At 48.6% G+C, this 25,842-nt stretch overlaps 1 protein-coding gene across 2 annotated transcripts; it reads left to right on the top strand.

Moving 5' to 3' along the window:
* Positions 1–535: 535 nt before the first annotated feature.
* Positions 536–24,578, top strand: CPNE9 (copine family member 9). Of its 2 annotated transcripts, XM_084765895.1 has the most exons (20): positions 567–824; positions 1,319–1,359; positions 1,470–1,516; positions 1,640–1,743; positions 2,227–2,263; positions 2,700–2,776; positions 8,731–8,794; positions 8,913–9,016; positions 9,138–9,242; positions 10,666–10,707; positions 10,995–11,070; positions 11,154–11,207; positions 11,623–11,684; positions 12,306–12,352; positions 13,263–13,444; positions 13,664–13,791; positions 19,979–20,081; positions 21,069–21,126; positions 21,456–21,529; positions 24,189–24,578. In XM_084765895.1, the coding sequence occupies exons 1-20, from the start codon at positions 757–759 to the stop codon at positions 24,372–24,374; spliced, it is 1,659 nt and encodes a 552-aa protein (XP_084622021.1). In that variant the 5' UTR covers positions 567–756; the 3' UTR covers positions 24,375–24,578. The 2 variants fall into 2 exon arrangements, with proteins under 2 accessions (XP_084622022.1, XP_084622021.1); XM_084765896.1 differs by lacking the exon at positions 21,456–21,529 and having other exon boundaries at positions 536–824; positions 24,189–24,356.
* Positions 24,579–25,842: the final 1,264 nt, after the last annotated feature.

Genomic DNA, 25,842 nt, shown 5'->3' with positions numbered 1-25,842 from the left:
ATAGGAGACCTGAGCTTCTGTGCTGGGGAGACAGCAGTGGGCACACAACAGGGAGGGAGCTGCTTGATGAGTGTCAGGATTCAAAGTCCTCAAGCGCAGGTTTCATAGAGTTCTCCATTTGCTAACCCTCCTCCTCACATCCTGTACTGGGGCTGGAGCCTAGGGCTTTGCATACAGCCAGCAGGTGCTGTACCAATGAACTGTGTCCCCAGAGCCCTGATCTGAGAGACCATCAGTGTCAATACCCATCTTAAGGTACCCCAGTAGCTGCTAAGGGCCTTAACCAGAAATATTAACTTGTGCAAGGTTACAGAAATATTAAGAGGAAAAATATAACTTCATATCCAGAGACGAAGGTGGGGAAGGAGATGTTGAGAGCAGCTCAGAATCAGGGGTGGCCAACTCCCACCTGCCACGCCAAATATTTCAGAACCATGGATAGTGCCAAGGTTTTTTTTTCTCCCGGGCTCTGGTGGTGTTTCCAGAGGATGTGTAGGTCAGAGTTGGGGTCCGGGTGAGGTTCCCGACCAGCTCCAGGCTGCTCCAATGGGGCGGGGGCCGCCTGCGGGGCCGGGCGGGGCTGTGCTGCCATCTGGAGCCGCTGCCGCCGGTGGCCACTGTCAGGGCGCGAGCAGCGGAGCGCACACGGCTGGAAAGAGCGCCGCTGCCTCTGCACATGGGCCGGCCTCGCCGCCGCGCCTAGCTCCAGCGGCCGGGGTCTCGCAGCCCCCAGCGGCTTTGACCATTGGACCAGCCATGTCTCTCGGGGGAGCCTCAGAGCGCAGCGTCCCAGCCACAAAGATTGAAATTACTGTGTCGTGCCGGTGAGCGGGCCGTGTTGGGGAGGGTTTGAGTACTGGCAATGCCCCAGCTCCACGCAGCAGTGGGCTCGGTGTGGGCAGGGGGCTAGACCACAGAGGGGACGGCCAGAAGCCGGGAACAGAGAACCAAGGCTGAAAGCAGGAGTCACTGGCAGGATTAAAGGGGGTCTCCTTGGGCAGCCCCACCCTGTAAAGGCAGGATCAAGCCTACCGGCTCAGTAGGTGGGTTTCCAGGATTCCCAAAGAGCTGGGCCACAAGGGGCCAAAGTTCTGGGGCGGGCCGTCCTGGACCCTTAGAGATAGTATGGGCACATATGGAGCCAATTGGCAGAGATTACTGCTGCTGTCCCGAATGCTGACAGCGTGGACCCCAACACTGGGGATAGTAATAGGGAGTATGATTTGAATCCCACGTCTCCAGTTGCCCAGTTCAGGACCATGTCAAGGTGGTGGGCTCCAGAACGATCTAGCCCTCTATGTTTGTTGCTTTTCTCTAGGAATCTGCTAGACCTGGATACCTTCTCCAAGTCGGACCCTAGTAAGCGGCTCCAGGGCCTGGAGGAGAGGAACCCGGGGTGTAGGAGCGGGTGGGGCGGTGAGGGGTGCGGGCCGACCTGACGAGCTCCCCTCCCCTTCCCCCACCCGCAGTGGTGGTGCTTCACACGCAGAGCCGGGCCAGCCAGCAGTGGCGGGAGGTGAGTCCCCAACCCAGCTCAGGGCCGCTCCAGGGAACCTCCAGCCCGGCTGCACGCCCTGCGCTTATCCTCTGTCCTCTCCCTACCCACCCCCCCGACTCCCTCTACCCTCCCCCCGCCCAGTTTGGACGAACCGAGGTGATTGACAACACACTGAACCCAGACTTCGTGCGCAAATTCGTCCTCGACTATTTCTTTGAGGAAAAGCAAAATCTCCGCTTCGATGTGTGAGGCTCCTCCTAGAATCCTGTTTGGCCCACCCTTCAACCTGGATCAGCCCAGAATTCTGCCTGGTCCCGCCCTCCGCCTTACCTTCCTGTTTGGCTCCTCCCCCAGGCCCAGGTCCCTCTCGAAAGGGCATCACTGTGGTCTTAGCCCCGCCCCTACACCCAGGTTGGCCCCGCCTTAGGCAGCGTCCATTCAATCCCTCCCCCAACCAGGCCCTGCCCACAACCTTGTCACCTAATTAGCTCCACCTTGGCCTCGGGTCCCCTCCCATGGGACTCCGTCCGCGTCTAGCCTCTACCTTGGCTTCACCCTAGGCACGACCCTCTCGACCCAGACATACACGTCCCAAACCAGGCCCAAGTTGAATTGGGGTCCACTGCCCCTTCCCCTACCTACAATTTTAACCAAGACTGAACCGGACCTGTTCCAGACTTTCTCCCACCCAGCCCCACCCCACACAGGTTCCACTCTCTACTACACAGGTACAACGTCGACTCCAAAGCCAACATCTCCAAACCGGTAAGCCAGCAGCCGCTGGCAGGTTGCCTGGGCACGTAGAGGCTAACCTGTCAAAGGACTTCCCTGAACACCGCTCCCCGCCCCCTCCGCTCGGGCCCACCAGCCCTTTACTTAGGTCTTGGCCCCTCTGGACTCCCCCCCACCCCCAGTCCCTACCCCAGCTCCTCACCCAGTCTGCTCTGGCCTTATTTGCTGCCTTTCTTCCTTCCCTGCCTACCTTGGGCACCTGCAGAAGGTGAGGATGCACGGGGCTCCACCGGGAAGAATTCTAGAGGGAGATGATCAAGAAGCAGAGAACATGTGGCCTGTGACCCTGGCAATGGTCCTCTGTCATTTTGCACTTCGGAGTTATCTTGGTCAAGAGCAGCAGCAGCAGCAGCAGGGTGGCCTTGGGGCTCTGTCCCCTCCCCCTCGCTGACTCCCTATCTTGGCACAGGATTTCCTGGGACAAGCGTTCCTGGCCCTAGGAGAAGTGATTGGAGGCCAGGGCAGCCGTGTGGAGCGACCTCTGACGTAAGCTGAAGGGGAAAGGGGCCAGGGGAGGGAGGGTCTCTCGCTGAGTTCCCCCTCGCAAACCAGCTGGCAGGCTGTCTGTCAGGGCTGCAGAGACTACCCCAACAGCAGCTTTCCCTACCTCACTTTAGTCCTCTAGAAAGTCTGGTCTCTGCTCAAATCAATCTCAGGGTAGACATGTTTCCTTTTCTTTTTCCAAGCCTGATTCAGTCTTTAAAGCCTTCTCCCAAGCCCCACTCTGCTGGAAAGCTTCCTGGAATAAGATCAAATCCCCAGGTCATGCCACACTAAACCCACTCACTACAGGGTGCGTTAGCCACATTCCAGTGCCTTACCCTGCTTGAGGACCCCTCTGTCACCCCCTGTTTAATGGGCTAGAATTGCAAAAGGGAACCTAGGTACTTGGAAGAAAGAGGTGGAAAATCAGTACAAAACAGACAGTAAATAAAGTAAATGACACGGGGAGGAGGGATCAAAGAAAAGCGGTGTAGAGAAGCAGATGGGGGAGAGGTGGGTACCATCTTCAGTCCTGTGGTCAGCTACAAGACTGGCAACCCTGGAGCGCTACCTGAAGGTAAAGACTGAGGCTTGCAGACGTAGAGGAAACTACCCTAATGCACCCACGTCAGTGTGGTGGAGCCAAGAAGCGGGCAGGGCAGGAGGAGGACTGCCAGTTCCCAGGCAGGGCCTTGTAGCTTTCATCCTGAGACAGGTCTGTGTAAGGTTCTGAGCATGAGTGTCATGATCTGACTATAAATACTGGGTAGACAAAGGCAGAAGGTAGCCAAGTAGAAAGCTGCCAACCAGAGAGCTGGCATTGTAATCCAGGAAGGATGCATTGAGGAGTAGGGGAACAGACAGATTCTGGATGTACTCTGAAGGGGAAGCCAACAGATCCCAAGACCATTACAGATGGGAAAGAAAAGGGGCAACTGGAAAGGAGCCCAGGGAAAGAGGAAACTGTGCCACCAACTGAAATCATTTGGGTTATTGTTAAAATGAGCATACTTCCAGGCATCATGGCCCACCCCTGCATCCCAACACCCAGAAGGCTGAGGTAGGCAGATTGCCTAAAATTGGAGACCAGCCTAGGTAATATAGTGAGCTGTAAGTCAGCATGCGGGTGGGGTGGGGTGAGTAAGAGCTAGTTTGGAGGGAGGGATCGAGCCTGAACTCACGTGTTCTATTAGATGCCACGTATATACAAAAGGTAGTAGACATGCATCTACGAACAGCATTAAACTGTACCTCCAGGCAGTGTGTTTTGTGACTATAGAACAGACTATCTATCCTAGGACTGTTGATCAAGGTTAGGATCAAGCAACACAGCTACTCTTCTTAGCTGTTGCTGCCTGTTTGTTTTCCACTGAGGACACCCGGTGCATAAGTGTAGGTGTGCCACAGGTACTGTGTAAATCTTGCAACACTAAAGACACTTCACTGTCAATCATTGCAGCAATTCCTTACTTTGTTTGGTCCCTTTTTTTAAAGATTTACCTATTTTATATATGTATGTATGTATGTATGTATGTATGTATGTATGTATGTATGTGAATCCTGTGTCTTCATGCACACTGGAATAGGGATTTAGATTCCATTACAAATGGGTGTGAGCCACCGTGTGGTTGCTGGGAATTGAACTCAGGACCTCTGGAAGAGCAGCCAGTGCTCTTAAGCACGGAGCCCCCGGCTTTTTTGTTTTGAAGATAGGATCTCAAACTATCCTTGAATTCTGTCTATAGCCAAGACTGGCCTTGAACTCCTAAGCCTACTTCCTCTACCTACCAAGTGCTGAGATTACAAGCATGTGCCACCATCCTGCCTGGCTTCATAACAGCAGTTCCTGTATAAAATATGGAATATGGTTTTAGTGCCCTCACATTGCAAAAAAAAAAAAATCCTCCTTTCTTTCTTTTTGAAAAAAGGTACTGGAGTGTAGCACATTGGCAGACTGTACCCTTAGTATACATGTGGCCCTGGGTTGGCTCCCAACACCATAAAAAGAAGGAAGAGGAGAAAGCAGAAAAGAGGGAACCAATCATATCTAATACCTTTACAGGCCAAATAAAATGAGAATTAGAAATTATCTTGAGCTAGGCATGGTGGCGCACGCCTTTAATCCCAGCATTTGGGAGGCAGAGGCAGGCAGATTGCTGAGTTCGAGGCCAGCCTGGTCTACAAAATGAGGCCAGGATGGCCAAGATAACATAGAGAAACCCTGTCTCAAAAAACCAAAAAGAATAAATAAATAAATAAATAAATAAATAAATAAATAAACTCTACATCACTGGTGTCTCTGACAAGAAGAAGTGAAGCCTGGAGAGGTATAGGAGAGGATTAAAAATTGACATAAAAGAGAAATTTCAAACAGTTTTTGCTGCAACGGGAGAAAAGGAGAGGTGTCTATAGCAGACCTGGGGTCAGGAACAGGTTTACAGGGCTGGGGACATGGCTCAGTGGATAAAATGACCTTCCACCATGCTTGATAACCTACATGACAGAAGGAGAAAACCAAATCGCACAGGCAGGAATGTAAAATATTGCTCACCTCTAATCCCAGCACTTGGGAGACTGAGGCAGGTTTTGGGAGTTCAAGGTCAGCCTCGGCTACATCATGAGAACCTTTGAAGAGGAAAGAAAATAATGTTTCAATTGTGTTTTAAATTATCAGAGTAATTCGTTTCATTGTGGTATCTTTGTATCCATATGTTTAATTGCAGTTTTCTAACAGGAAAAAAAGTATGTCACTTTTGTAATTTGATGTGACTGAGCCAGTAGAGTGTGAGATGCAGGTGGAATAAATAGAAGGGGAAACCAGGCAGGTGTGGTACCCCATGCCTACAATCCTAGCACTCAAGAACAAGAGCACTTGCATGAGCTTGAGGCCAGCCTGGGCTACACAGTAAGTACCAGGAAATCCTTAGCTACAGAGAATCTCAAAGAAAAAGAAGGGGGAGTATTGCTGGTGTGATGTCCTTGTACAGACAAGACAGAGCGGGTAGTAGCTAGCAGAGGGGTAGAGAGACACATGACAGCTCATTTATAGCAGCTGTAGGAAGGCTCAGCCATGTGGGTGAACATGCTGGTGGCAGGGTAGCATGGCGGTGGGTGGACCATCTCTTCTGGTTGCTTCAGTTTTGTCAGCAAGTGGGAAACCAGGTCACTGGCTGAGTGAAGATGGGAGGAGGCTCTGATGCTTTAAGGAGAGAAGAGTTAATCTTCTATATAACAGAACTGGAGAGAGAACGCCCTTGGGTGCTTGGTAGGCTTACTGGGCAGCAGTGAAGAACTGAAGGTTTATGGCCATGTGTTTGAAATGGAGACTGGTTAGATGGCTTGTGTGGCTGTGTTCTACTATGTGAGTGCAGTACAGCTTAGACAGAGTTTAGATGACTATATTAAAGTGAGGGTAGCTCTGGGGAAGGAGACTTATGTCTCCCTGGGTGAAGAAGGCAGGGAGAGCATGGAGAGAGTGTAACAGCTGGATGGTTCACTATGCTGGGCAAAGGCCCCATCCACAGTACACACCCTCTTTTTTTTTTCTTTTATCTTTGTTTGTTTGTTTGTTTGTTTGTTTTGAGACAGGGTTTCTCTGTGTAGCCTTGGCTGTCCTGGACTCACTTTGTGGACCAAGTTGGCCCCGAATTCACAGAGATCCACCTGCCTCTGCCTCCCCAGTGCTGGGATTAAAGGTGTGTGCCACCACGCCCAGCAGTTTTTGGTTTTTCAAGACAGGGTTTCTGTGTGTGGCCCTAGCCAGACTAAACCAGGCTAGCCTTGAATTTACAGAGATCCACCTTCCTCTGCCTCCTGAGTGCTGGGATTATAGGTGTGGGCCACCACCACCTGGCTCTGTCTGTTGTTGGTCTTCTCAGAGCCCTGACTGTCCTGGACTGGCTTTGTAAACCAGGCTGGCCTCAAACTCACAGAGATCTTCCTGCCTCTGTCTCCTGAGTTCTGGAATTAAAGGTGTTGTGCCCAGCTGAGACAAGGTTTCTATGTGAGCCCTGGCTGTCCTAGAACTGACTCTGTAAACTAGGCAGGCCTCAAACTCAGATATCCCCTTGCTCTGTCTCTCTTGAGTGCTAGGATTAAAGGTGTATGCTACCAGACCCAGCTAAACAGTTCTTTTTATTTTGATTTGTTTGTTTGTTTCTTCTGTAGCCCAGGATGACCTTGAATTCTGGCCTTGATCTCCTATCCTCCTGCCTCAGCCTGCCAAATGCTAGAACTGCAGACAGGCATCACCACATATTCATTTTTTTAATTATTATTTTTATAAGACAAAGTTTTTAAGTAGCCCTGGCTGGCCTGAAACTTGCTTTGTAGACCAAATGTAGATGTGATGGCCTCCTGAGTACTGGTATTCTAGGTGTGCACTAGCATGCCCAGGTAAGCCCTCTCACTTTAAAAATGGGGAAAGCCACATAGTAAGTTAGAGCCAGGACCTGAGCCCAGGAGTCTCCTTTTTTACTTGTGAGGGGGTGGGCACACACGTGCCACAGCCCACATGAAGAAGTCAGAGGATAACTTGTGGGAGCTGATTCCTTCCTTCCACCAGGTATGTCCTGGGAATCAAACTCAGGTTGCCAGATTGGGCAGCAGGTGCCTTTACCCCTCTGTCCACTAACCTATATTGCCAGCTCCTGGACTAGCTCCCCCCTTCCCCCTTACACTTTGGATCCACAGGCCTTTGCCAACTAGGTCCCTTAATGCTTAGGACCCAAGGCAAGTCAGGAATGGAAGGCTCTGGCTATGCCCTTCGCCCTTCTAGCACAGGGAAATGTTCCTTTTAGGGCCAGAAGAGAATAAAGCTTCCTTTGTTTTTTTCATTTTAAGTCCTTCGCTATTTGGGGAATGGAGGTGGGGTTGTCACTGCTTGCATTTTGGTCTCTTTTTTTTTTTTCTTTTTCTTTTTTCTTCCATTTTTCTCTGTGTAGCCTTGGCTGTCCTGGAACTTACTCTGTAGACCAGCTGGCACCAAAGTCAAAAAAAATTTGCCTGCCTCTGCCTCCCAAGGCAGCCACCACCTGGCTACATTTTGTCTTCTGCTTTGAGGCATAGTCTCACTATGTAGCCTAGGCTGACCTGGAACTCAGTGTGTATCCCAGGCTGGCATCAGGATCATAGCAATCCTCCTGCCTCAACTTGACATGTGCTGTAATTATAGGCATGAGCCCCACACCCAGCTGTGTTTTGTGTGTTGAGATAGAGTTTTATTAGGCAGTCCAGGCTGCCTTCAACATTTAGATGCCCCTACTTTAGCTTCCTGAATGCTAGTTTTATACATTGTCAAGTGCGTGTGTGTCTGCCTGCCTGCCTGTCTGTCTGTCTCCTTCCCTCCCATCTTCAAAAAGCAAAGCAAGCGTTTGCCTCTTGGTCTAAACTGAAATTTCTCCCCTCATTCAGAACTGTCTATCACACTCCATTTGTCTATAGCTTCTAACAGACCGCTCCCCTAGAAGCTCCCTGAGGGCAGAGTCTGGCAGATGTACTGAGTGCCAGCTGGCCCCTCCCAATCTAGTACAGAGCAGGCAGCCAGGGCTGTTTGAAGAATGCGCCCTTCACACGCACAAGGCTTACAAATCACTTGCCTTCTGGGCACTTGTTCGGATCCCTTCACAGCCGCTCGCCATTCCCATTTCAGACAGAAATAAGAGCCCAAAGGAGGAGTAACTTGCCAGGGTCAAGCAGCTTGACAACTATAACATCTATCCTGAGTCTACATGCCATTGTCACACTGCTGTTACGGGATGCCTGCGAGTCTAGTTTAGCACCTTCCGTACCAGACCTTAGACACCACTAAGTCAAAGCAGGCCTTTCTCACCAGAAGCCACTCAGAAGAGAACTCTGTCAGCAAACTGAATGCGCTGGCCCATACAAGCCTAGACTGATCACTCTAACTGTGCTGTCCGCCCTCCCTCCTCTCTCTAAGGGGCCTTCTCTGCTTTCAGGGGTGTGCCAGGCAAGAAGTGTGGAACCATACTGCTCACTGCTGAGGAGCTCAGCAACTGCCGGGTCAGTGAGGGCCACGTGCTATATACCACAAGTTCCTTCATTCCCCAGACTCCCTCACTGCACCCTCGAAAGCTCCAGGCTAGTTGGGTCTCAACAGCTCCACTCTGCCCATCCCTAGGACATCGCTACCATGCAGCTGTGTGCGAACAAGCTGGACAAAAAGGACTTCTTTGGGAAGTCAGACCCTTTCCTTGTGTTCTACAGGAGCAACGAAGATGGCACGTAAGTCACGGCCACACAGCGCTGAGGCCAGAAATGTGGCCCGGGCTTAATGAGTGGGGAATCTTGGGAATCTCTACAAGCAATGGTCTCAGTGCCACTCCCGTTTCCTGCCTCCCTCCAGGTTCACCATCTGCCACAAGACAGAGGTTGTGAAAAACACACTGAACCCAGTATGGCAGCCCTTCAGCATCCCTGTCAGGGCGCTGTGCAATGGAGACTATGACAGGTCTGGTTCAACATCAGTTGCTCTTTCAGGGGTTCAGGGCATAAGTGGGGAGGCTCCCTATGAAAAAAAGCATGAGGTTCCTGAACCTCAGAATGAGGAAATAGAATATGAAAGCACAGGTAAACAAATGAGTGAGCAGATACACAGAAAGATGGTGAGATAAAGTGTGAATGGTTGGATGCTTATGTCAATGGACATATGAAGGGGGTGATAGCGGAAGAGATGGTGAAAGCACAGACGGTGAACAGAAGACTAGACTGGTAGGTATATCAGCAGATGGAGAGAAGATGGATAATTAACAAATGAAGACATGGTAGATGAGTATGTAAGAGTTGATGAGTGACTTGAGAGAGACAGATACATGAATGGAAAATCAAGCAGAATAGAATAGGACAGGTAGAATGGCAGGTGGACTGATGGCCAGACAGATGAACCATAGGTGAATGACTAGATGACTAGTGGAAGGGCCGGTTGATTGATGTGTGTAAAGTAGATGGCTGACCCAAAGTAACTGCTGGTGCAAAAGTAGGTGGGTGGGTGGGGTGGAAGGACTGAAGGGCTACGGAAATGAATGGGCGGAAGTTCCTACAGCTGGATATTTAATTGAATAGATAAGCAGACAGATTGGTGCTTATAATATGTGTATGTATTAGAACTGGTGGATGATGGTCTGTATGGTTTGATGGGTGACTAAAAGGAAAGAGTAATAGGTAATTGGATTAGCATACACATGAGTCAATGGATGGCCATATAGATAGCTTGATGTACTGAACCTAACAGATATATGAGACAGGGGAGAAAGTCTTTGAATTTAGGTGTGTTGGCACGTGTTTGTAATCTCAGGACTCAGGAGGCTGAGACAAAGGATCTTGAATTTAAGGCCAGCCTGGGCTATATAGCAAAATGGTTGAAAGCGAGAAGGAAGTTCCAAAAGGAGGGAGGGAGGAAAAAAGGAAGCGAGGATAGGTTAAGGCCTTTGGAAACAGGATATCTGGGTTTAAATATCAGCTGTCACTTACTAGCTATGAAATCTTAGTCGGGTTGCTTAGATTTCAGGGGGGGGGGGGAAGGGAAGGGTATGTATCAACTTTCTTATCCAAAAATCAGGGACAATAGGACTTATAGAGAATAATACTTAAAGAAAATACATTAAATGAGGCATTCTGAAAGCACTAACAACACTGGAATAAAGTTAAGAGTCAAATGGTAAATACATGTTGAGAGAGAGAAAGAGAGAGAGACGTGTACAGAGGTAAGGGTCTGGTATGTGCGTGTGCTGAATGAAAGGGTGGAAGGTTGACGATGAGCAACTGATAGAAGGAGAGATAGATGGGGTGACTGGAGCACGGGTGAGTGACTGGGGAGTCCCTGCAGTTTGGCATGTACATACAGCCCACATTTGGATTTATCATGTGCATTTCAGAACAGTGAAGATCGATGTGTATGACTGGGATCGAGACGGAAGGTAGATGAGCCGATGTGCTTCTTTCTCCTGTGCTCACTGGAGCCGCTCCTAGACCACTCATTAGGAACCTCAAAGCAGCTCTGGGAGCCACAAGGGTGACGGCAGCCACACAGCCGGTCTGCATAGATAGCTCTCTAGGGCACCATCTTTCCCCTTCTTCTTCCCCATCTAGCCCCAACCCTACTGCCCTGTAGCCCAAGCTAGGAGCTCAGGCAATAAAGATGCTAGGACTCAGCTCTGGCTCTGTACCAGCAGCTGCTGCTTACCCACCCATGGCTTCATTGCAGCCACGACTTCATCGGTGAGTTCACAACCAGCTACCGGGAGCTGAGCAAGGCCCAGAATCAGTTCACAGTGTATGAGGTGAGGACATGCCCTGCCGTTTTTTGAGGCTCTCTGTCCTAGGCAGCTGAGTATAATTGCTATTGTGACTGTCCTCTACTTAGGTACTTAACCCTAGGAAGAAATGCAAGAAGAAGAAATATACCAACTCGGGGACTGTGAGTACACCCTGGACTCTGGCCTCCCAGATCCTTCTGTCTCCACGCCATGAGACACATGAAAATACTGGGGGTAGGATAAGGTGGTGGGCACACGTTATCTGGGATAGTAACACTGAGGATAAGGTGACACTGTTGAACTTTTTCTTTATTTTTGTTTTTTCTCATCCAGGAAATTCCAACTGTTATACTTTTGCAGAATTAAAAAACAAAACAAAATCCTCAGTTGCATTTCCAAATTTAAAATGCTTTTGGAAATCCCAGGATGCACCTGCCATCTTCTCCCTTTATTCTTTTGGAGACTGAGCAGGGTGGGAGAAACTGGGCAGGAGTGGAAGTGTGCACGTTGCATAATCCACTTCTCCTCAGACTCTGCTAGGCTTCCCTCTCTTCTGCCACCTCTCGTGTCCTACAGGTGACGCTCCTTTCCTTCTCTGTGGACTCAGAATTCACTTTTGTGGATTACATCAAGGGAGGGTGAGTCATGGACCAATGAGTTTTCCTGCTTGAGAATGTCAGGGCACAGTGAGCTCATGGAGATAAACTGTCAGGCAGTGGCAAACAATATATCAAGTGGTCTGTGAAATGCAGAACGTCACCTCTCTCTGTTCTGTTCGTGGGGCTGCCAGTCCCTTGGGAAGATGGCGGCCTAGGAGCTGGGGGCCGAGGTTCAACGCACTGAACCCCTAGTGTGTCCATGCACTCACATAGGAAATGCCTCACAGCTGAACAACAGGATAAGTTCCAGGACAAGCTGGCTGTAGGGGACTTTGTGCTTGCATCAGTGACGGCAGACAGACCCCGGCAATGAACTTAGCGTCTCTGAATTTCACTTGTCTCTTATGTAAAACAGATGTTTTAAGTTACTGTTGCAGGACTATAATGTTATATTAAGCTACATACAATCCCCTAGTCATGAGGATAGGGATTTAACTCTGCTTCCACGGTGTCCCACCAGCAACAGCAGTATTTAGCACTTTGTTTTTTATACCCAGACTGTCTGGATCAAAACCTACAGTTTAACATGAGTCCATTTGGGCAATACTGGTGTCATAGGTATTGATCCCTCATTAATCAACCCATCTACTCCTCCACTAGGACACAGCTGAACTTCACAGTAGCCATTGACTTCACTGCCTCCAATGGTGAGACATGGCTGAGGGAGGGGGAATGGCAGCATCTAAGGGATTCTTTAGAGGTTGGCCTAAATTTCTACTTGGACTAATTAATAGTTAGTGAATGATTAATCAATGGACAAATCAATGAATAAACCATAGGAGAAGGATTGTCAGTGAGTGTACTAAGGGGTCTGTAGATGTATGCATGTGTTTACAGGCAGAGCGCTGCTTTAAGTTGAGGGAGTAAAACAGGTAAAATAGCTAGGAGAATCCGGCAGGGGAATGGAACCATATAAGAAGAGAATAGAAGGGACAGGAAGGGCAGAATAGACAGAATATAATAAAGTGGAAAGGAAGAGAAATGACAGGTAAGTAAACAGGAAGCTGGCTACATGGATGGATAGGTAGACCAGAGACTACATAAGTACATGGATAGAAATGAAGAAACAGATTGAAAACTGAATTTTCGCACGCCTCTAATCCCAGCACTCGGGAGGCAGAGGTAAGCGGATTGCTGTGAGTTCGAGGCCAGCCTTGTCTACATAGTGAGTCCAGGACAGTCAAGGCTACACAGAGAAACCCTGTCTTGAAAAAAACCAAGAGAGAGAGAGAGAGAGAGAGAGAGAGAGAGAGAGAGAGAGAGAGGAAGGCAGGAAGGCAGGCAGGAAGGAAGGAAGGCAGGAAGGAAACTGAATCTTCCACTTGGTTAGCAGATGGGTTGGAGGATGATGTGCGGGTAAACGGGTGACCATGTAACACAATGTATAAAACAGAGGAGCAAGGGAGAGCTTCAAGAAGGGTGTATGAACAGATGGACAATGCAGTCATAGATTAAGGGAGTTCATGACTAGAGGTGGGTAAATGGATGCCCACTAGAGGTGGATGCATACAGGGAGAAGCAGGTGTCCGTGAGATCTGAGCTCCTGTTTGTCTACAGGGAATCCCCTGCAGCCTACCTCGCTGCACTATATGAGTCCCTACCAGCTCAGCGCCTATGCCATGGCCCTCAAGGCAGTGGGAGAGATCATCCAGGACTACGACAGTGACAAGCTCTTCCCAGCCTATGGGTTTGGGGCCAAGCTGCCCCCGGAGGGACGGATCTCCCACCAGTTCCCACTGGTACAGTATGGGCCAGAGCATGCACTCAGTGCCCCTCGGTCAATGGATCACTTCTGCTAATATTTTGTGAAGGGAAAGGGCCATGGAGGAGCTGTGAGATGGTGACCGGCCGGGAGGTGGGGCAGTTTGGAGGGGAGCAGGAGAGGGGGCGTGATCTGAGATCAGAGCACTCCTGGGCGTCCTCAGTGTGACCTGAGCTTGACTGAACGTTTCCCCCAGAACAACAATGATGAGGACCCCAACTGTGCAGGCATTGAGGGCGTGCTGGAGAGTTACTTCCAGAGTCTGCGCACAGTGCAGCTCTACGGGCCCACTTACTTTGCTCCTGTCATCAACCAGGTGGCCAGGTAAAAAGGGGACTGGATAGGGGTGGGGGAGATGACGAGACCCAGACCCAGGCAGGCCCACTCTGCGGGAATGTGGGGGAACTGTTGAGTGTTACCCAGGGCCAGGTATAAGACGGTGCGCTGCCTGCCTATGCTCAGAGTGTCAAGAGACAGCCTCAGCCGCTGCCTGGGAGCCACATCCCAGGACACAAAGTAGCCATGATGGCTTTCACTTTGTCTAAGAGATAGAAGAGTCTGTAGGACATGGTGACAGTACCAGTTTACATACTAGGCATGTGTATGAGGCGGGCACTAGCCAGATGACCTTAAGCAACTTGCCTTTAAAATTTTATCTACCTATCTATCTATCTATCTATCTATCTATCTATCTATCTGGGTCTCACATAGACCAGGCTGGCCTGGAACTTGCTATGGGAGCAAGGCTACCCTTGAACTCCATATCCTCCTGCCTCCACCCCCCCCTAAGCACTGGGATTACACGGATCTGACACTATCATTTCAGCTAGCACAGTCTCTGTCTTAGTCATTGTTCTGCTGCTGGGAAGAGACACCATGACCAAGACAACTCTTATAAAAGAAAGCATTCAGCCAGGAGGGTGGCGCACGCCTTTAATCCCAGCACTTAGGAGGCAGCAACAGGAAGATCTCCATGAGTTTGAGGCCAGCCTGGTTTACAGAGCTAGTTCTAAGACAGCCAAGGCTACATAAAGAAATCCTGTCGAAGGAGGGGGAAGAGAAGAAGAAAGTATTTAACTGGGGGCTGGCTTAAAGTTTCGTAGGGAGCATGGCAGCACACAGGTGGACACAATGCTGGAGAAGTAGTTGAGAATTCTACATCCTGATACACACACACACACACACACACACACACACACACACACACACAGAGAGAGAGAGAGAGAGAGAGAGAGAGAGAGAGAGAGAGAGAGAGAGAGAGAGAGAGAGAGAGAGAGAGAGATCCTTTAACAAGGCCACACCTCCTGATCCTTCAAACCCTTCTCGAGTAGTACCACTCCCTGATTACTAAGCATTCAAATATACGAACCTATGGGGCTACTGTTTGTTTGTGTTTGGTTTTTCGAGACACGGTTTCTCTGTGTAGCGTTCCCTGTCCTAGACTTGCTTTGTAGACCAGGCTGGCCTTGAACTCACAGAGATCCACCTGCCTCTGCCTCCCGGGTGTGTGCTACCACACCCAGCTTGTTTTTTGCTTTTTAGACAGAGTCTCTCTACATAGTCCTGGCTGTCCTGGAACTCACTAAATAGACCAGGCTGACCTCAGACTCACAGAGATCCACCTGCCTTTGCCTCCCCAGTGCTGGATTGAAGGTGTGCACCACTACAGCCTACTAGGTGTAGCCTAATCCTCTTTAATAAAACCTGTGACATGGTTAGATATTGGACAGCACTAGAAGCCTCTCCTCCTTCTTTTTGTCTGTCTAGTTTTGAGACACGATCTCACTATGTAGCCAAGGCTGACTTCTAGCCCCCTATAGAGCCAGATGGTCTACCTGCTTTAGCCTTCCAAGTGCTGCCATGACAGCAACATGCAACACCTGACCAGTAAAATTAGCTTACCTTTGGGGTTATTGTGAGGTTAGGTAGAAAAAAATTATTAGGTAATCATGTAAAAGGTAACAACATAGTATCTGGTCCATAGAAAATACACAATAGGTCTAAAACTATGCAAAATTTTAGAATAAATAAGCAATGAAAACCCAGGTTATATATTAAATAGAAAGCAAAACGTAGGATGGGCATGGTGGCGCACGCCTTTAATCCCAGCACTGGGGAGGCAGAGGCAGGCTGATTGCTGTGAGTTCGAGGCCAGCATGCTCTACAAAGTGAGTCTGGGACAGCCAAGGCTAACACAGAGAGACCCTTTCTTGGAAAAAAAAAAAAAAAGAAAGAAAGAAAGAAAAAAGAAAAGAAGAAAGAAAGAAAGAAAAAGGTATCAAAATAAATAAAATTACAGAATAGAAGCAAGCATATAACAAAGGAATAAGATAAGCAATGGATCTTAAGAAAAAGAGTGGGCTGGGGAAATGACGCGAGTGGCATAGTGCTTGTTGCTCAATCATGAGGACCAGAGTTCATATCGCCGTACCCACATAAAAATCTGGGCACAGCAGTTACACCTAGAATCCTATGTCTTGGGAGGTGGAAGAAAGCATTTTCCTGTAGTTTGTTGGCCAGATAGTCTACTCAAATCAGTCATCTCCAGGCTCAGAGAAAGACCCTGTTTCAAAAAATAAAGTGGAAAATGATCAGGCAAGACACTTGATATCAACTTCTGTCCTCTGAATGCACATATACAAATGTGCATGCACCTGCACACACACTGTCCCACACACATATACATATAACACACACACACACACACACACACATACACACACGGTGGGGAGAAGAAGGAAAGACATTTCTCTGATTGAATAAAAAAACTAAAGTGAGGATTCTGGAGAAATGGCTCAGAGGTTAAGAGCATTGATTACTCTTCCAGAGGTCCGGAGTTCAATTCCCAGCAACCACATGGTGGCTCACAACCATCTATAATGTGATCTGCTGCCCTCTTCTGGCTGGAAGGTGTACATGCAGACAAAGCACTGTATATATAATAAATAAATTTTAAAAAACAAACAAACTAAAGGCAGACAGGTATACACTTATAACTTCCATACGTATGGGCTGAGGCAGGATGATATCAAATTCAAGGCCAATTTGGGCTACATATTGACGTCCTGTCTCAAAAACAAAACAAATAAATCATTACATGCTGAATAAAAGAGATCTAGATAAATCAAAGTGTCTGAAAAGCTTGGAAGTAAAAGTATGGGGAAGAGACAATAAATGAGGGCTGTGCATGTACTCAGCTGGTGGGAGAGCTGCCTAGCAGGTTCAGTCCTCAGCACTCCGTAAGCCAGGCGTGGTGTGCGTGTCTGGAGTCCTAGCGCTTGGGAAGTAGCATCCGGAGGGCTAGAAACTGAGGTGCATCCTGAGCAGAATGAGGTCAAGGACAACCTGGGATGCAGGAGTCCCCATCTAGACAAATAAATAAATAACAACAATAAAAATACATGTTAAAGGCTTTCTGAGAGATTTTCTAGGTTTTTAGGTCTATAGACTTCACATTCCCTGTTAAAGACTGGTTTACTTTCTGATGCACAGTGAAGATAATAGTTACTTTAATTGTAAAACTAACATAATCTTGCTTTTAAAAAATGTTAAGGACAGGAAGATGAAAGTTTTAAATAAGAGCCGGGCACAGTGGTGCACATCTTTAATCCCAGCACTTGGAAGGCAGAGGCAGGAGGATCGCTGGGAGTTTGAAGCCAGCCTACTCCACATAATGAGTTTCAGGCTAGCTAGGACTGAATAGTAAGACCTTTTTCAAAGCAAACAAAAAAAGGGGGAGAGATGGAACATGGTGCAATCAGATCACATTTAACATTTTACAAACAATTTTTGTCACTAATGTTGGAATCTGCCCATTTTTCTGTTATTATTATTAAGCAGGCTTCTCAGACATCTTGGGCAACTACAGTGATTCATTTACTCATTTATTTAGTAAACCTTCAGTTAAGGACAATTCCATGAAAAGTGTGGATTCTGGAGCAGAGTACATTCGTAGTAGTATGTCAGCACGTGCTCTCACTTTCCCCCGACACAGGGTCTCATGTACCCCAGGCTGGCCTTTAACTCATTGCAGCCAAAGATAACGCAGGCCTTCTGATCCCCCGCCTCTGCTTCCCTACCTTGCCAGTGTTGGGAGTTACAGGTGTGTGCACCACTGTGCTCAATTCATGTGGGGATCCAACCCCCAGCCTGTGTGTACTAGGCAAGCTACCAACTGAGCTATTAGCCCCAGTACATTGGTCATACACTGCCATACACTGGCTTTGTGGCTTTGGCTGATTCTCTTAGCCACCCTGCAAAGTGAGAATGAGAACGCTAAGACTGTTCACATGGCAGGGCTGTTAGGAGGCATATGTCAAGCACTCACAGGAGTGCTCGCCCCTGGCTCAGTGCTGTACCGGTACTTATTCCTGTTCCTAGTATCATCATTATCACTATTCAAAGGGCAGCTGCTGTGTGCTCAGCTCTCTGCTGGGGCACTGGAGACTCACACATGAATCGGATTTAGTCCTTGCCCTTGGGAGCTCCCGCCTTGGTGCAGGAGACAGAAATATAAATAAATCATCACTTCTGTAGGCCAAAGCTCCCCAGAAATTTCCAGCAAGTTGCCTGGTGGCAAAAGTAAGACACTGAATTCCCTGGGCGGGGGTTGCGGGGGAGAGATGGAAGGCACAGCTGAAAGCAGTCAGACTGAGAGAGACTTTGAAGTCTAGTGTTTCATCTTACAAACTCATGCAAACTTTCTATTCTTCTCCCATTGTGTCTGTGTTTGCTCTAATTATGTTTAAAGGGGGCTTTGTATGCACTTCATCCCCTAGCTTCATCCACACATAAAACAGTTCATCCTTGGGTCCCCCTTGGCACTCTCTGGGTATGAGGAGAAGCAGAACACTACCATCTCAGGGGATGGGACTGCATCCTAAAGGATAGGGCTACAGACTGCAGTAGAGGGACTGCCTGGTGGGTCTACAAGGGGAACTGGCATTCATCAGGAGAGGGGCTAGTAGGCCTGGCAGTGATAACACCACGTAAAAGCTCAGAGGCACTGAATGGCAAGTTTGGGAAATGCTGGCTAGCTAGATGTAACAGGAACAGGTGAGGCACATTCAGGAGTGTACAGGAACAACTCAGAGCCGACACTGATGGACCCCAGTTCCTTTGTCCCTGAGGACTGCTGCTTAGTATTTCTGAACTTCAGTTTCCTCATTAAAAAAAAAAAAAAAAGGATAAGATGGGTTAGGTGGCATACACCTGTAATCCCAGCAACCAAGAGGTCAAGGCAGTAGGGCTGCCGAGAGTTTAGAAGCCAGCCTGGGCTATGCAATAGTTCCGGGTCAGTCCAGGCTACTGTTCTATATAGTCCAGAGAATGAGCTGAAAAAGCCAGGCTTTTGACTTGGACCGAGAGAGTTTATTAAGTACATAGAAAGGTGGGTGGGTGTGATGGTCTGAGCTTCTAGAAGGATCGCTGTGAGTTCAAGGCTAGTCTGGTCTACAAAGCAGATTTCAGGCCAGCTGGGCTTACAGGGTGAGACCCTGTCTCAAACAATCCCTAAAACTGAAGAAAAAAAAGTATACAGCAAACAAAATCCTGCCTCTGGATGCTCAGCACCATGCTCTGTACCCACAAAGAACAGGTAACAGTAACTGTCTGTGAAATGAGCAAGTGACAATGATAGCACTAGGCCAGGCCTCTGAGGTAGGTGGGCCAGAATACAGACCCAGGGGGCTTCCTCACCCACACCCACTCTGGACCTCAGCACACCATGCAGAACCATCTGACTACACTGTCACCAGGCCTTTCTCAATCTTCTGAGACCAGGTTTAGCTATCAGTTCTATCCTGCAAAGATAAAAGTGGCCAGCCTCCAGGCCATCCAAAATGGTATTCACCAGCCATGTGGAGGGAGCCCTTAAAGGTAACTAGAGTGACTAAGGCAATGTTTCACCCATTTTAAATCTTTATATTCATTCACATGTGGCTAGGGACAGTGCATTGGACAGCACAGATCAATCATTTCCAGTCCACTCACAGTGTGAATAGGTAAAGTAAGGAGTGGATTGAGGGATGTCTGAAGTTCCTTTCTGAGGGAAAAACTCCTGGATTCAAAGACTGATGATGAAGCTGGGTGTGGTCGTACACACCTTTAATCCCAGCACTTGTGCATTGCTGTGAGTTCACGGCCAGCCTGGTCTACAAGGACAGCCAAGGCTAACACTGAGAAACACTGTCTCGAAAAACCAAACAAACAAAAACAAAACAAAAAAAAAAAACAAAGAAAGGGGGCTCTGCAGACAGACTTGGTGGGTCATTGCTGTGATCCAGCACCTGCGAGGTGGAAGCAGGCTGGAGGGTTAGCGTCGTCCTCAGCTACAAGAGTGAGACCCTATCTTAACATTAGGCTTAGAATGGAGAGATGGCACGTCAGGGCCGCAGTCAGGTCTGCCAAAGTGTGCGGGATCCTGAAGCCCCAGGCCTCACCACTGCTGCCGTGGCAGCTGTAGAAGCAGGGTCTGAAATTGAGCACGGACTCTGGTTGGTCTTTCATGCAGGGCTGCAGCCAAGATCTCGGATGGTTCCCAGTACTACGTTCTGCTCATTATCACTGATGGCGTCATTTCTGACATGACACAGACCAAAGAGGCCATCGTCAGTGTGAGTCTGAGGAGGAAGGCTTGTCAGGGTGGGATCACTGTCCATGCAGTGAGAGGGTTGAGATGTTTATTCCATATGTTTCCTAACAGTTTCACCTACCAGTTTCAGAGATGCCTATTGGCTGGGGCACAAACAACACTCACTTTTGATCCTCTAGGTCCCAGCATGATGCCCAATAAACCCACAATGGAAACCTGAGCTTAGGAAATGCTGATCTTTTATAATCAGCAGGAAGCATGCCTACCCTTTGGCCCAGGAAGGGGGTGGGCTTTTATTTTTTTACTTGCTTTTAATTTAACTATTATTTTGCTTACATGGTTTTACTATATTGACCAGGATCCCTATATGGTCCAGATTGACCTGAATAGTAGCAATCCTCCTGCCTCAGCTTCCCAAGTTCTGGGTCTATAGGTGTGAGCCACCAGGCCTGGTTATTTTTGTTTGTTGGTTTGCTGGCTTGGAACTAGCTATCTGTATAGACCTGGCTGTTCTTGAACTCGCTATGATTCTCCTGCTTGTGCCTCCTGAGCCCTGGGAGTATAAGCATGCTACACCATGGGTAGTACGGTTCTTTTGCTGCCATTAAGGTTCCTTTGGTTTTGTTTTTTAGGGGCGGTCTTACACTGTAGCTCAGACTGTCCTAGCACTCATTATTTAACCATTGTTGGTCTGGAACTTGCGGTGATCCCCCTGCCTCAGCCTCATGAGTTCTAGGATTATAGATGTATGTTGCCATGTCTGGCAGGAAAGCCTTTTTAAAAATGATACTAGAAATATTAGAGGTCAGCCTGGGCTACAGAGGCGAGTGTCCCAAGCAAACAAGATCACAGATATAAATCACCTGGCTGTGTGCTTTCCCAGAAGACACCTGTTATGTATTCAGAGCTAGACTGGAACAAAGAGTCTCTGCTCACGGGAGCATGCGGTACACACACCCAGGCACTGACCTGCTACAGGTGCTTACTCCAGCCGCTCCTCTCCCCACAGGCCTCCTCACTGCCCATGTCCATCATTATTGTCGGTGTCGGACCTGCCATGTTTGAGGGTGAGTAGGATGGGGTGTGGCCATGAGTGGGACTAGGAACTGGAGAGAACAGGAAGGATCTAGGCACACGGGCCCTCCTCACAGACAAAACAGACCTTTCCTCACCATAACCACGGCTGATGACGTCAACACTTTCCCCTGCTTTCCGGGAGAATGGAACATGCAGGAAGAAAGGGATAGTAATGAGATTATAGTAACAACAGCTTCACAGCACTGCAATGCAAGTGTCCGGTCTCTGTGAGGACTCTGAAGGGCTCTAATGGAGAAGGGGCAGAATTAGTTAGAGTTGGAGAGACCCATCCAATGATACCTGCATGTCTATTCTGCAGCAATGGAAGAACTGGACGGTGATGACGTGCGTGTGTCCTCCCGGGGACGCTATGCAGAGCGGGACATCGTTCAGGTAGCCCTGGGAGTAGGGAAAGCCAAGAAAAACAAGGGAAAGTAATGGCTTCTTAGGAGCCACTCCCTTTACTCTTTCCTAGTCAATACCTTTCCCCCTTAAACCTTCTTCATTCATAGAATAAGTTGTTGTTTTTTTTAACTCATGAGACAAGATATTGTTAGGTAGCACAGACTGGCCTGTAACTCCTGATCCCCCTCCCTCAATCTCCAGAGTGCTGGATTTACAGCACTGCATCACAACACCAGCTTTGAACAGTTCTTTTGGGGGTTAAATAGGTTGCAACTATCTGGAAGGTTGTTAAGGTGTAGGAGGGCCAAGTGCCTGCCCTCTAGTGGAGATGATCAGTATTGCACAGACAGCCTAATAAGCAAATGCTGCTGAGAACAGCCAATAGTAGTGAGAGAAGGCTTCTGTGAGGCTGACCTTGAGCTGAACCTGAAGGAGCTGTCAGCTTCACAGGCAGAGAAGAAGCATGTAAAACCTGCCAGAGGCTGATTGTCTACCATGGTGAATATCTCAGGTGTGATGATCAGAATGCATTCTTTTTCTTTCTTTCCTTTCTTTCTTTCTTTTAACCGATTTATTTATTTATTATTTATACAGTGTTTTGCCTGCATGTACACCAGAAGAGGGCACCAGATCACATTATAGATGGTTGTGAGCCACCATGTGGTTGCTGGGAATGAAACCCAGGACCTTTTGAAGAACAGCCAGTTCTCTTAAGCACTGAGCCATCTCTCCAGCCCCAGAATGCATTTTTAATCATGTATCTATCCATGGATTTCATGGCAACCCTACTGCTTCAGTCTCCTGAGTGCTAGGAGTGTGCTGTGCCACCATGCCCAGCTCAAACCATATTCTAAAAGGACCTCTCTGGCTGCTGCGCGGTGGCTGTGTGGTGGCAGGGCCAGAGAAAAGCCAGGCATCCCTTAGCAAGCAGCAAGGGTGATTGGGCATGTGTGAGGACAGAACAGTGGTCAAGGTCAGAATTCAAAGGATGTGTGAAGGCCGGGAAACAGTTGGTAGAGTACCTGTCTAATGTGCACGAAGCCCTGGGTTGGCTCTCCAGCAGGGTGTAAACCAAGGATGGGCCTGAAATCTCAGCTCAGAGAGGTGGAGGCAGAAGGAGAGGCAGTTCAAGGTCAAGCCAGTGAGGTGGGAGTTAAATTTACTTGCTGAACAAGCCTGACGACATAAGTTAGACTTCTGGGATCTCATGGTAGGAGAGAACCCACTCTAAAAGCTGTCGCCTGCCCTCCACATGTGCACCATGCCATATTCATGCCTGTATTCACACATGCACATTGAACACATATAATAATAACAGTAACAACAATAATAAATACTTTTTCAAAGTTCAAGGCCGTTTTGCTATACAATGAGTTCAAGGCCAGTGTGGGGCCTATATAAGACCTTGTCTGAAAAAAAGGAAAACTGTTTAAGAGCTGTGCATGAATGTATGTGTGCAAGTCCCAGACGAGCTTAGGCTCCATAATGAAATTATCTCAAAAGAATAACAAAACAAAATAAGACACTTAAGAAATATTACAAGACTTGATGACTTGTTAATACAGGGCTAAGGAATTGAATGGCAACGTCAAGGACGGGTCTCAGTTTTCTAGTGAGACATTCCCACTGACTGGGTAGGGGGACACTAGAAGAGAGAGACAGGGTAGAAAGAGCTGGCGTTCAATGGGTAATACTGGGCTTGGGGGATCTGTGATAACTAAATGAAAAAGTAGTGTTAGGCACTAAATAGGAGGTTCTGGGCCAGGGCTAGGCACAGTGGGTACAGCCCTAGCTAGTTAGGAGGCAGAGAGAAGAGGATCACAACAGAGTGAGATCTTGTATTGAAACAAAACAGTAAATAAAAATCCCAGGATGGAGGTAAACATGGGGCTCTAGAAGGCACTTTCCTTCCTCCTTTACCAGCCTTCTTCCCCTGGGAAACTGCTCCCTTTCAATCCTAACTTCTTCCTCTCTCACACAAGTCCCCATTCTCTCTCTTCTAGCACTCAAGAGGCAAAGGCAGGTGGATCTTTCTGAAGACCAGCCTGACCTACAGAATGAGTTCCATGATAACAGGGCTGTGTAGAGAGCTGGGGCTGGGGGCCAGTTCAGAGCACAGGAAGACCCAGAGGAATGGGTTGAGAAGGAGGGCAGCTTCCAGAAAAGTAGGAAAAAAGAGTGTGATGTTGGGAGTGGGATTTGGACTGGAGATGTGGTTCAGTTCAGTGGCAGAGAGCTTGCCTTGCATATATACAAGATCCTGGGTTCAATCTCCAGCACCCCACACAAAGATGTGGGATGTATCCAGAAGGGCGACATTCAAGGGCAATGAAGCTAAAAAGATTCTCAGCAAGACAAAGACTGAACTGCACTGCCCACTGCACTGATTTAGCCTTAGAGGGCTACTGATGACATTAGCAAGAGTAATTTCAGTGACTGTGGGAAGCCTAACTAGAATGAGTTGAGGGTGACTAGAGAGGGCAGAGGTGGAAAGTGGGTGGGAAAAAATAGAACTAGAAAAAAGAGTTCAGTAATAAGGAAGAAGAATAGTGATACTTGGAAAGAGATGTTAGGGATCAAAGATGCAACCTGAGTGCTCCCCACAGGCTTGACCGCAGCCCACATTGTCCTTTCCTGTCTGTCTCAGTTTGTCCCGTTCCGAGATTATGTTGACCGATCGGGGAACCATGTGCTGAGCATGGCACGACTGGCCAAGGATGTACTAGCTGAGATCCCAGAGCAGCTGCTGTCCTACATGCGTACCAGGGACATCCAGCCAAGACCTCCACCCCCTGCCAACCCCAGCCCCACCTCAGCCACTGAACAGCCATGAGGATTCCACATATCCAATGCTTAGCAGTCTGCTTACCTGCCTACCCACTGCTGGAAGCTAAAGGCACCTGGAGTTCTGAACCTAAGAGGGCCAGCTGGGTTGATCAGTGCTGGCTGACAAGCTTTCTGTCCCCTGGCTACAGAAAGGCCTGGCGTGATCACCACCTACCTGCCTCATGCCAATAATAAAGCTGATCTTACTCCATCTCTGTCTCATGGTGTTGGAGAGGGAGACTAGGGGCCACACCAAGAGGGAGAAAGCAAGGGTAGCTTCAGCTAGGTTTATGCCATTTCTAGAAACAGTTTCAAATATTTTAAGAAAATTTGTTTGCATGCTTGTACATGTTTTTCCTCAGGACAGACCCTAGCTTTCATCAGATTATCTAAGAGATTCTTCATCCCAAAAGACTTGCCTTCAAGAGCCGGGTGTGGTGGGGCACGCCTTTAATCCCAGCACTCGGGAGGCAGAGGTAGGCAGATCGCTGTGAGTTCGAGGCCAGCCTGGTCTACAAAGCGAGTCCAGGACAGCCAAGGCTACACAGAGAAACCCTGTCTCCAAAAGCCAATAATAACAAGGAGGAGGAACAGAGACTCATCTACAATAAGCCATTTCTTTAAGAAAAATCACCGATTTTACTCCAGAACCCATGATTTAACCAAGAAACAACCTTCTGGGGTGCTGGTTTTATTGTCTTTTCTCAGGCTAAACGTGACATAAGAAAACGTGCACTTTAGGGTGCCGAATACCAAATCTGCGTGAAAATAAAACAAGGTCTCTGAACCCCCACGAACTGACAGAATTTTGAGCTCTGGGTTTACAAATAAGGATCTCAAAGAAGAATTCGGGTTCAACTTTCTTTCCCACGCTCACACTGGAAGTGTCAGTCATATTCAATGGGCTGTGTGTTTTGACACCGTCTTCCAATCAGCAACCGGAACTATGTAGTCCAACGCTGCCAATCTGAGTCCCACCTCTTTACTGTTATGCACCAGGAACCTCCCCAAACTCATTGGGATTACCACTTCCCTCCGCCTTGCTGCCCTTCTATCCGGGACATCGTCTGCAGCCCTGCCCCTTGTTTTCCTGGTCCCGCCCTTTCCCTGCAGCATTGTACTGTTCTTTCCCAGCTGTATCTTTATCCCTAGGTCAGCCGCACCTTCCAGACTCATTCAAAGATGCGCCTGTTTTTTTCTTGGGACGCTCAGGCCCCTACTCTTCCGGCCACCGTCTTTGCATCAGGGCGCGGCTTCCTGACGGCTCCGCCCCCTAACCATAAGCCCCTCCTCCCATGCCTGCCTATTCTTCCCTCGTTGCTCCGCCCCTGCCATAGCTGCGGGGCCCTGCGGCTCCAGTGGCATCCCTCGGGCTCTGGGCCCTGCCCCCAGCTCCGCCCCACCCTGCGCTCCCGCCCTGTCCCTCCCGGAAGCTTTCCTCAGAGACCAAGGCCAGATCCCTACCGCAGCAGCAG

The sequence above is a fragment of the Acomys minous genome (assembly GCF_964271855.1).
Source record: "Acomys minous genome assembly, chromosome: 17".
Taxonomy (NCBI): Eukaryota; Metazoa; Chordata; class Mammalia; order Rodentia; family Muridae; genus Acomys; species Acomys minous.
Note: the sequence above shows the minus strand (reverse complement) of the source record. Positions and strands in the feature narration are given on the sequence as shown.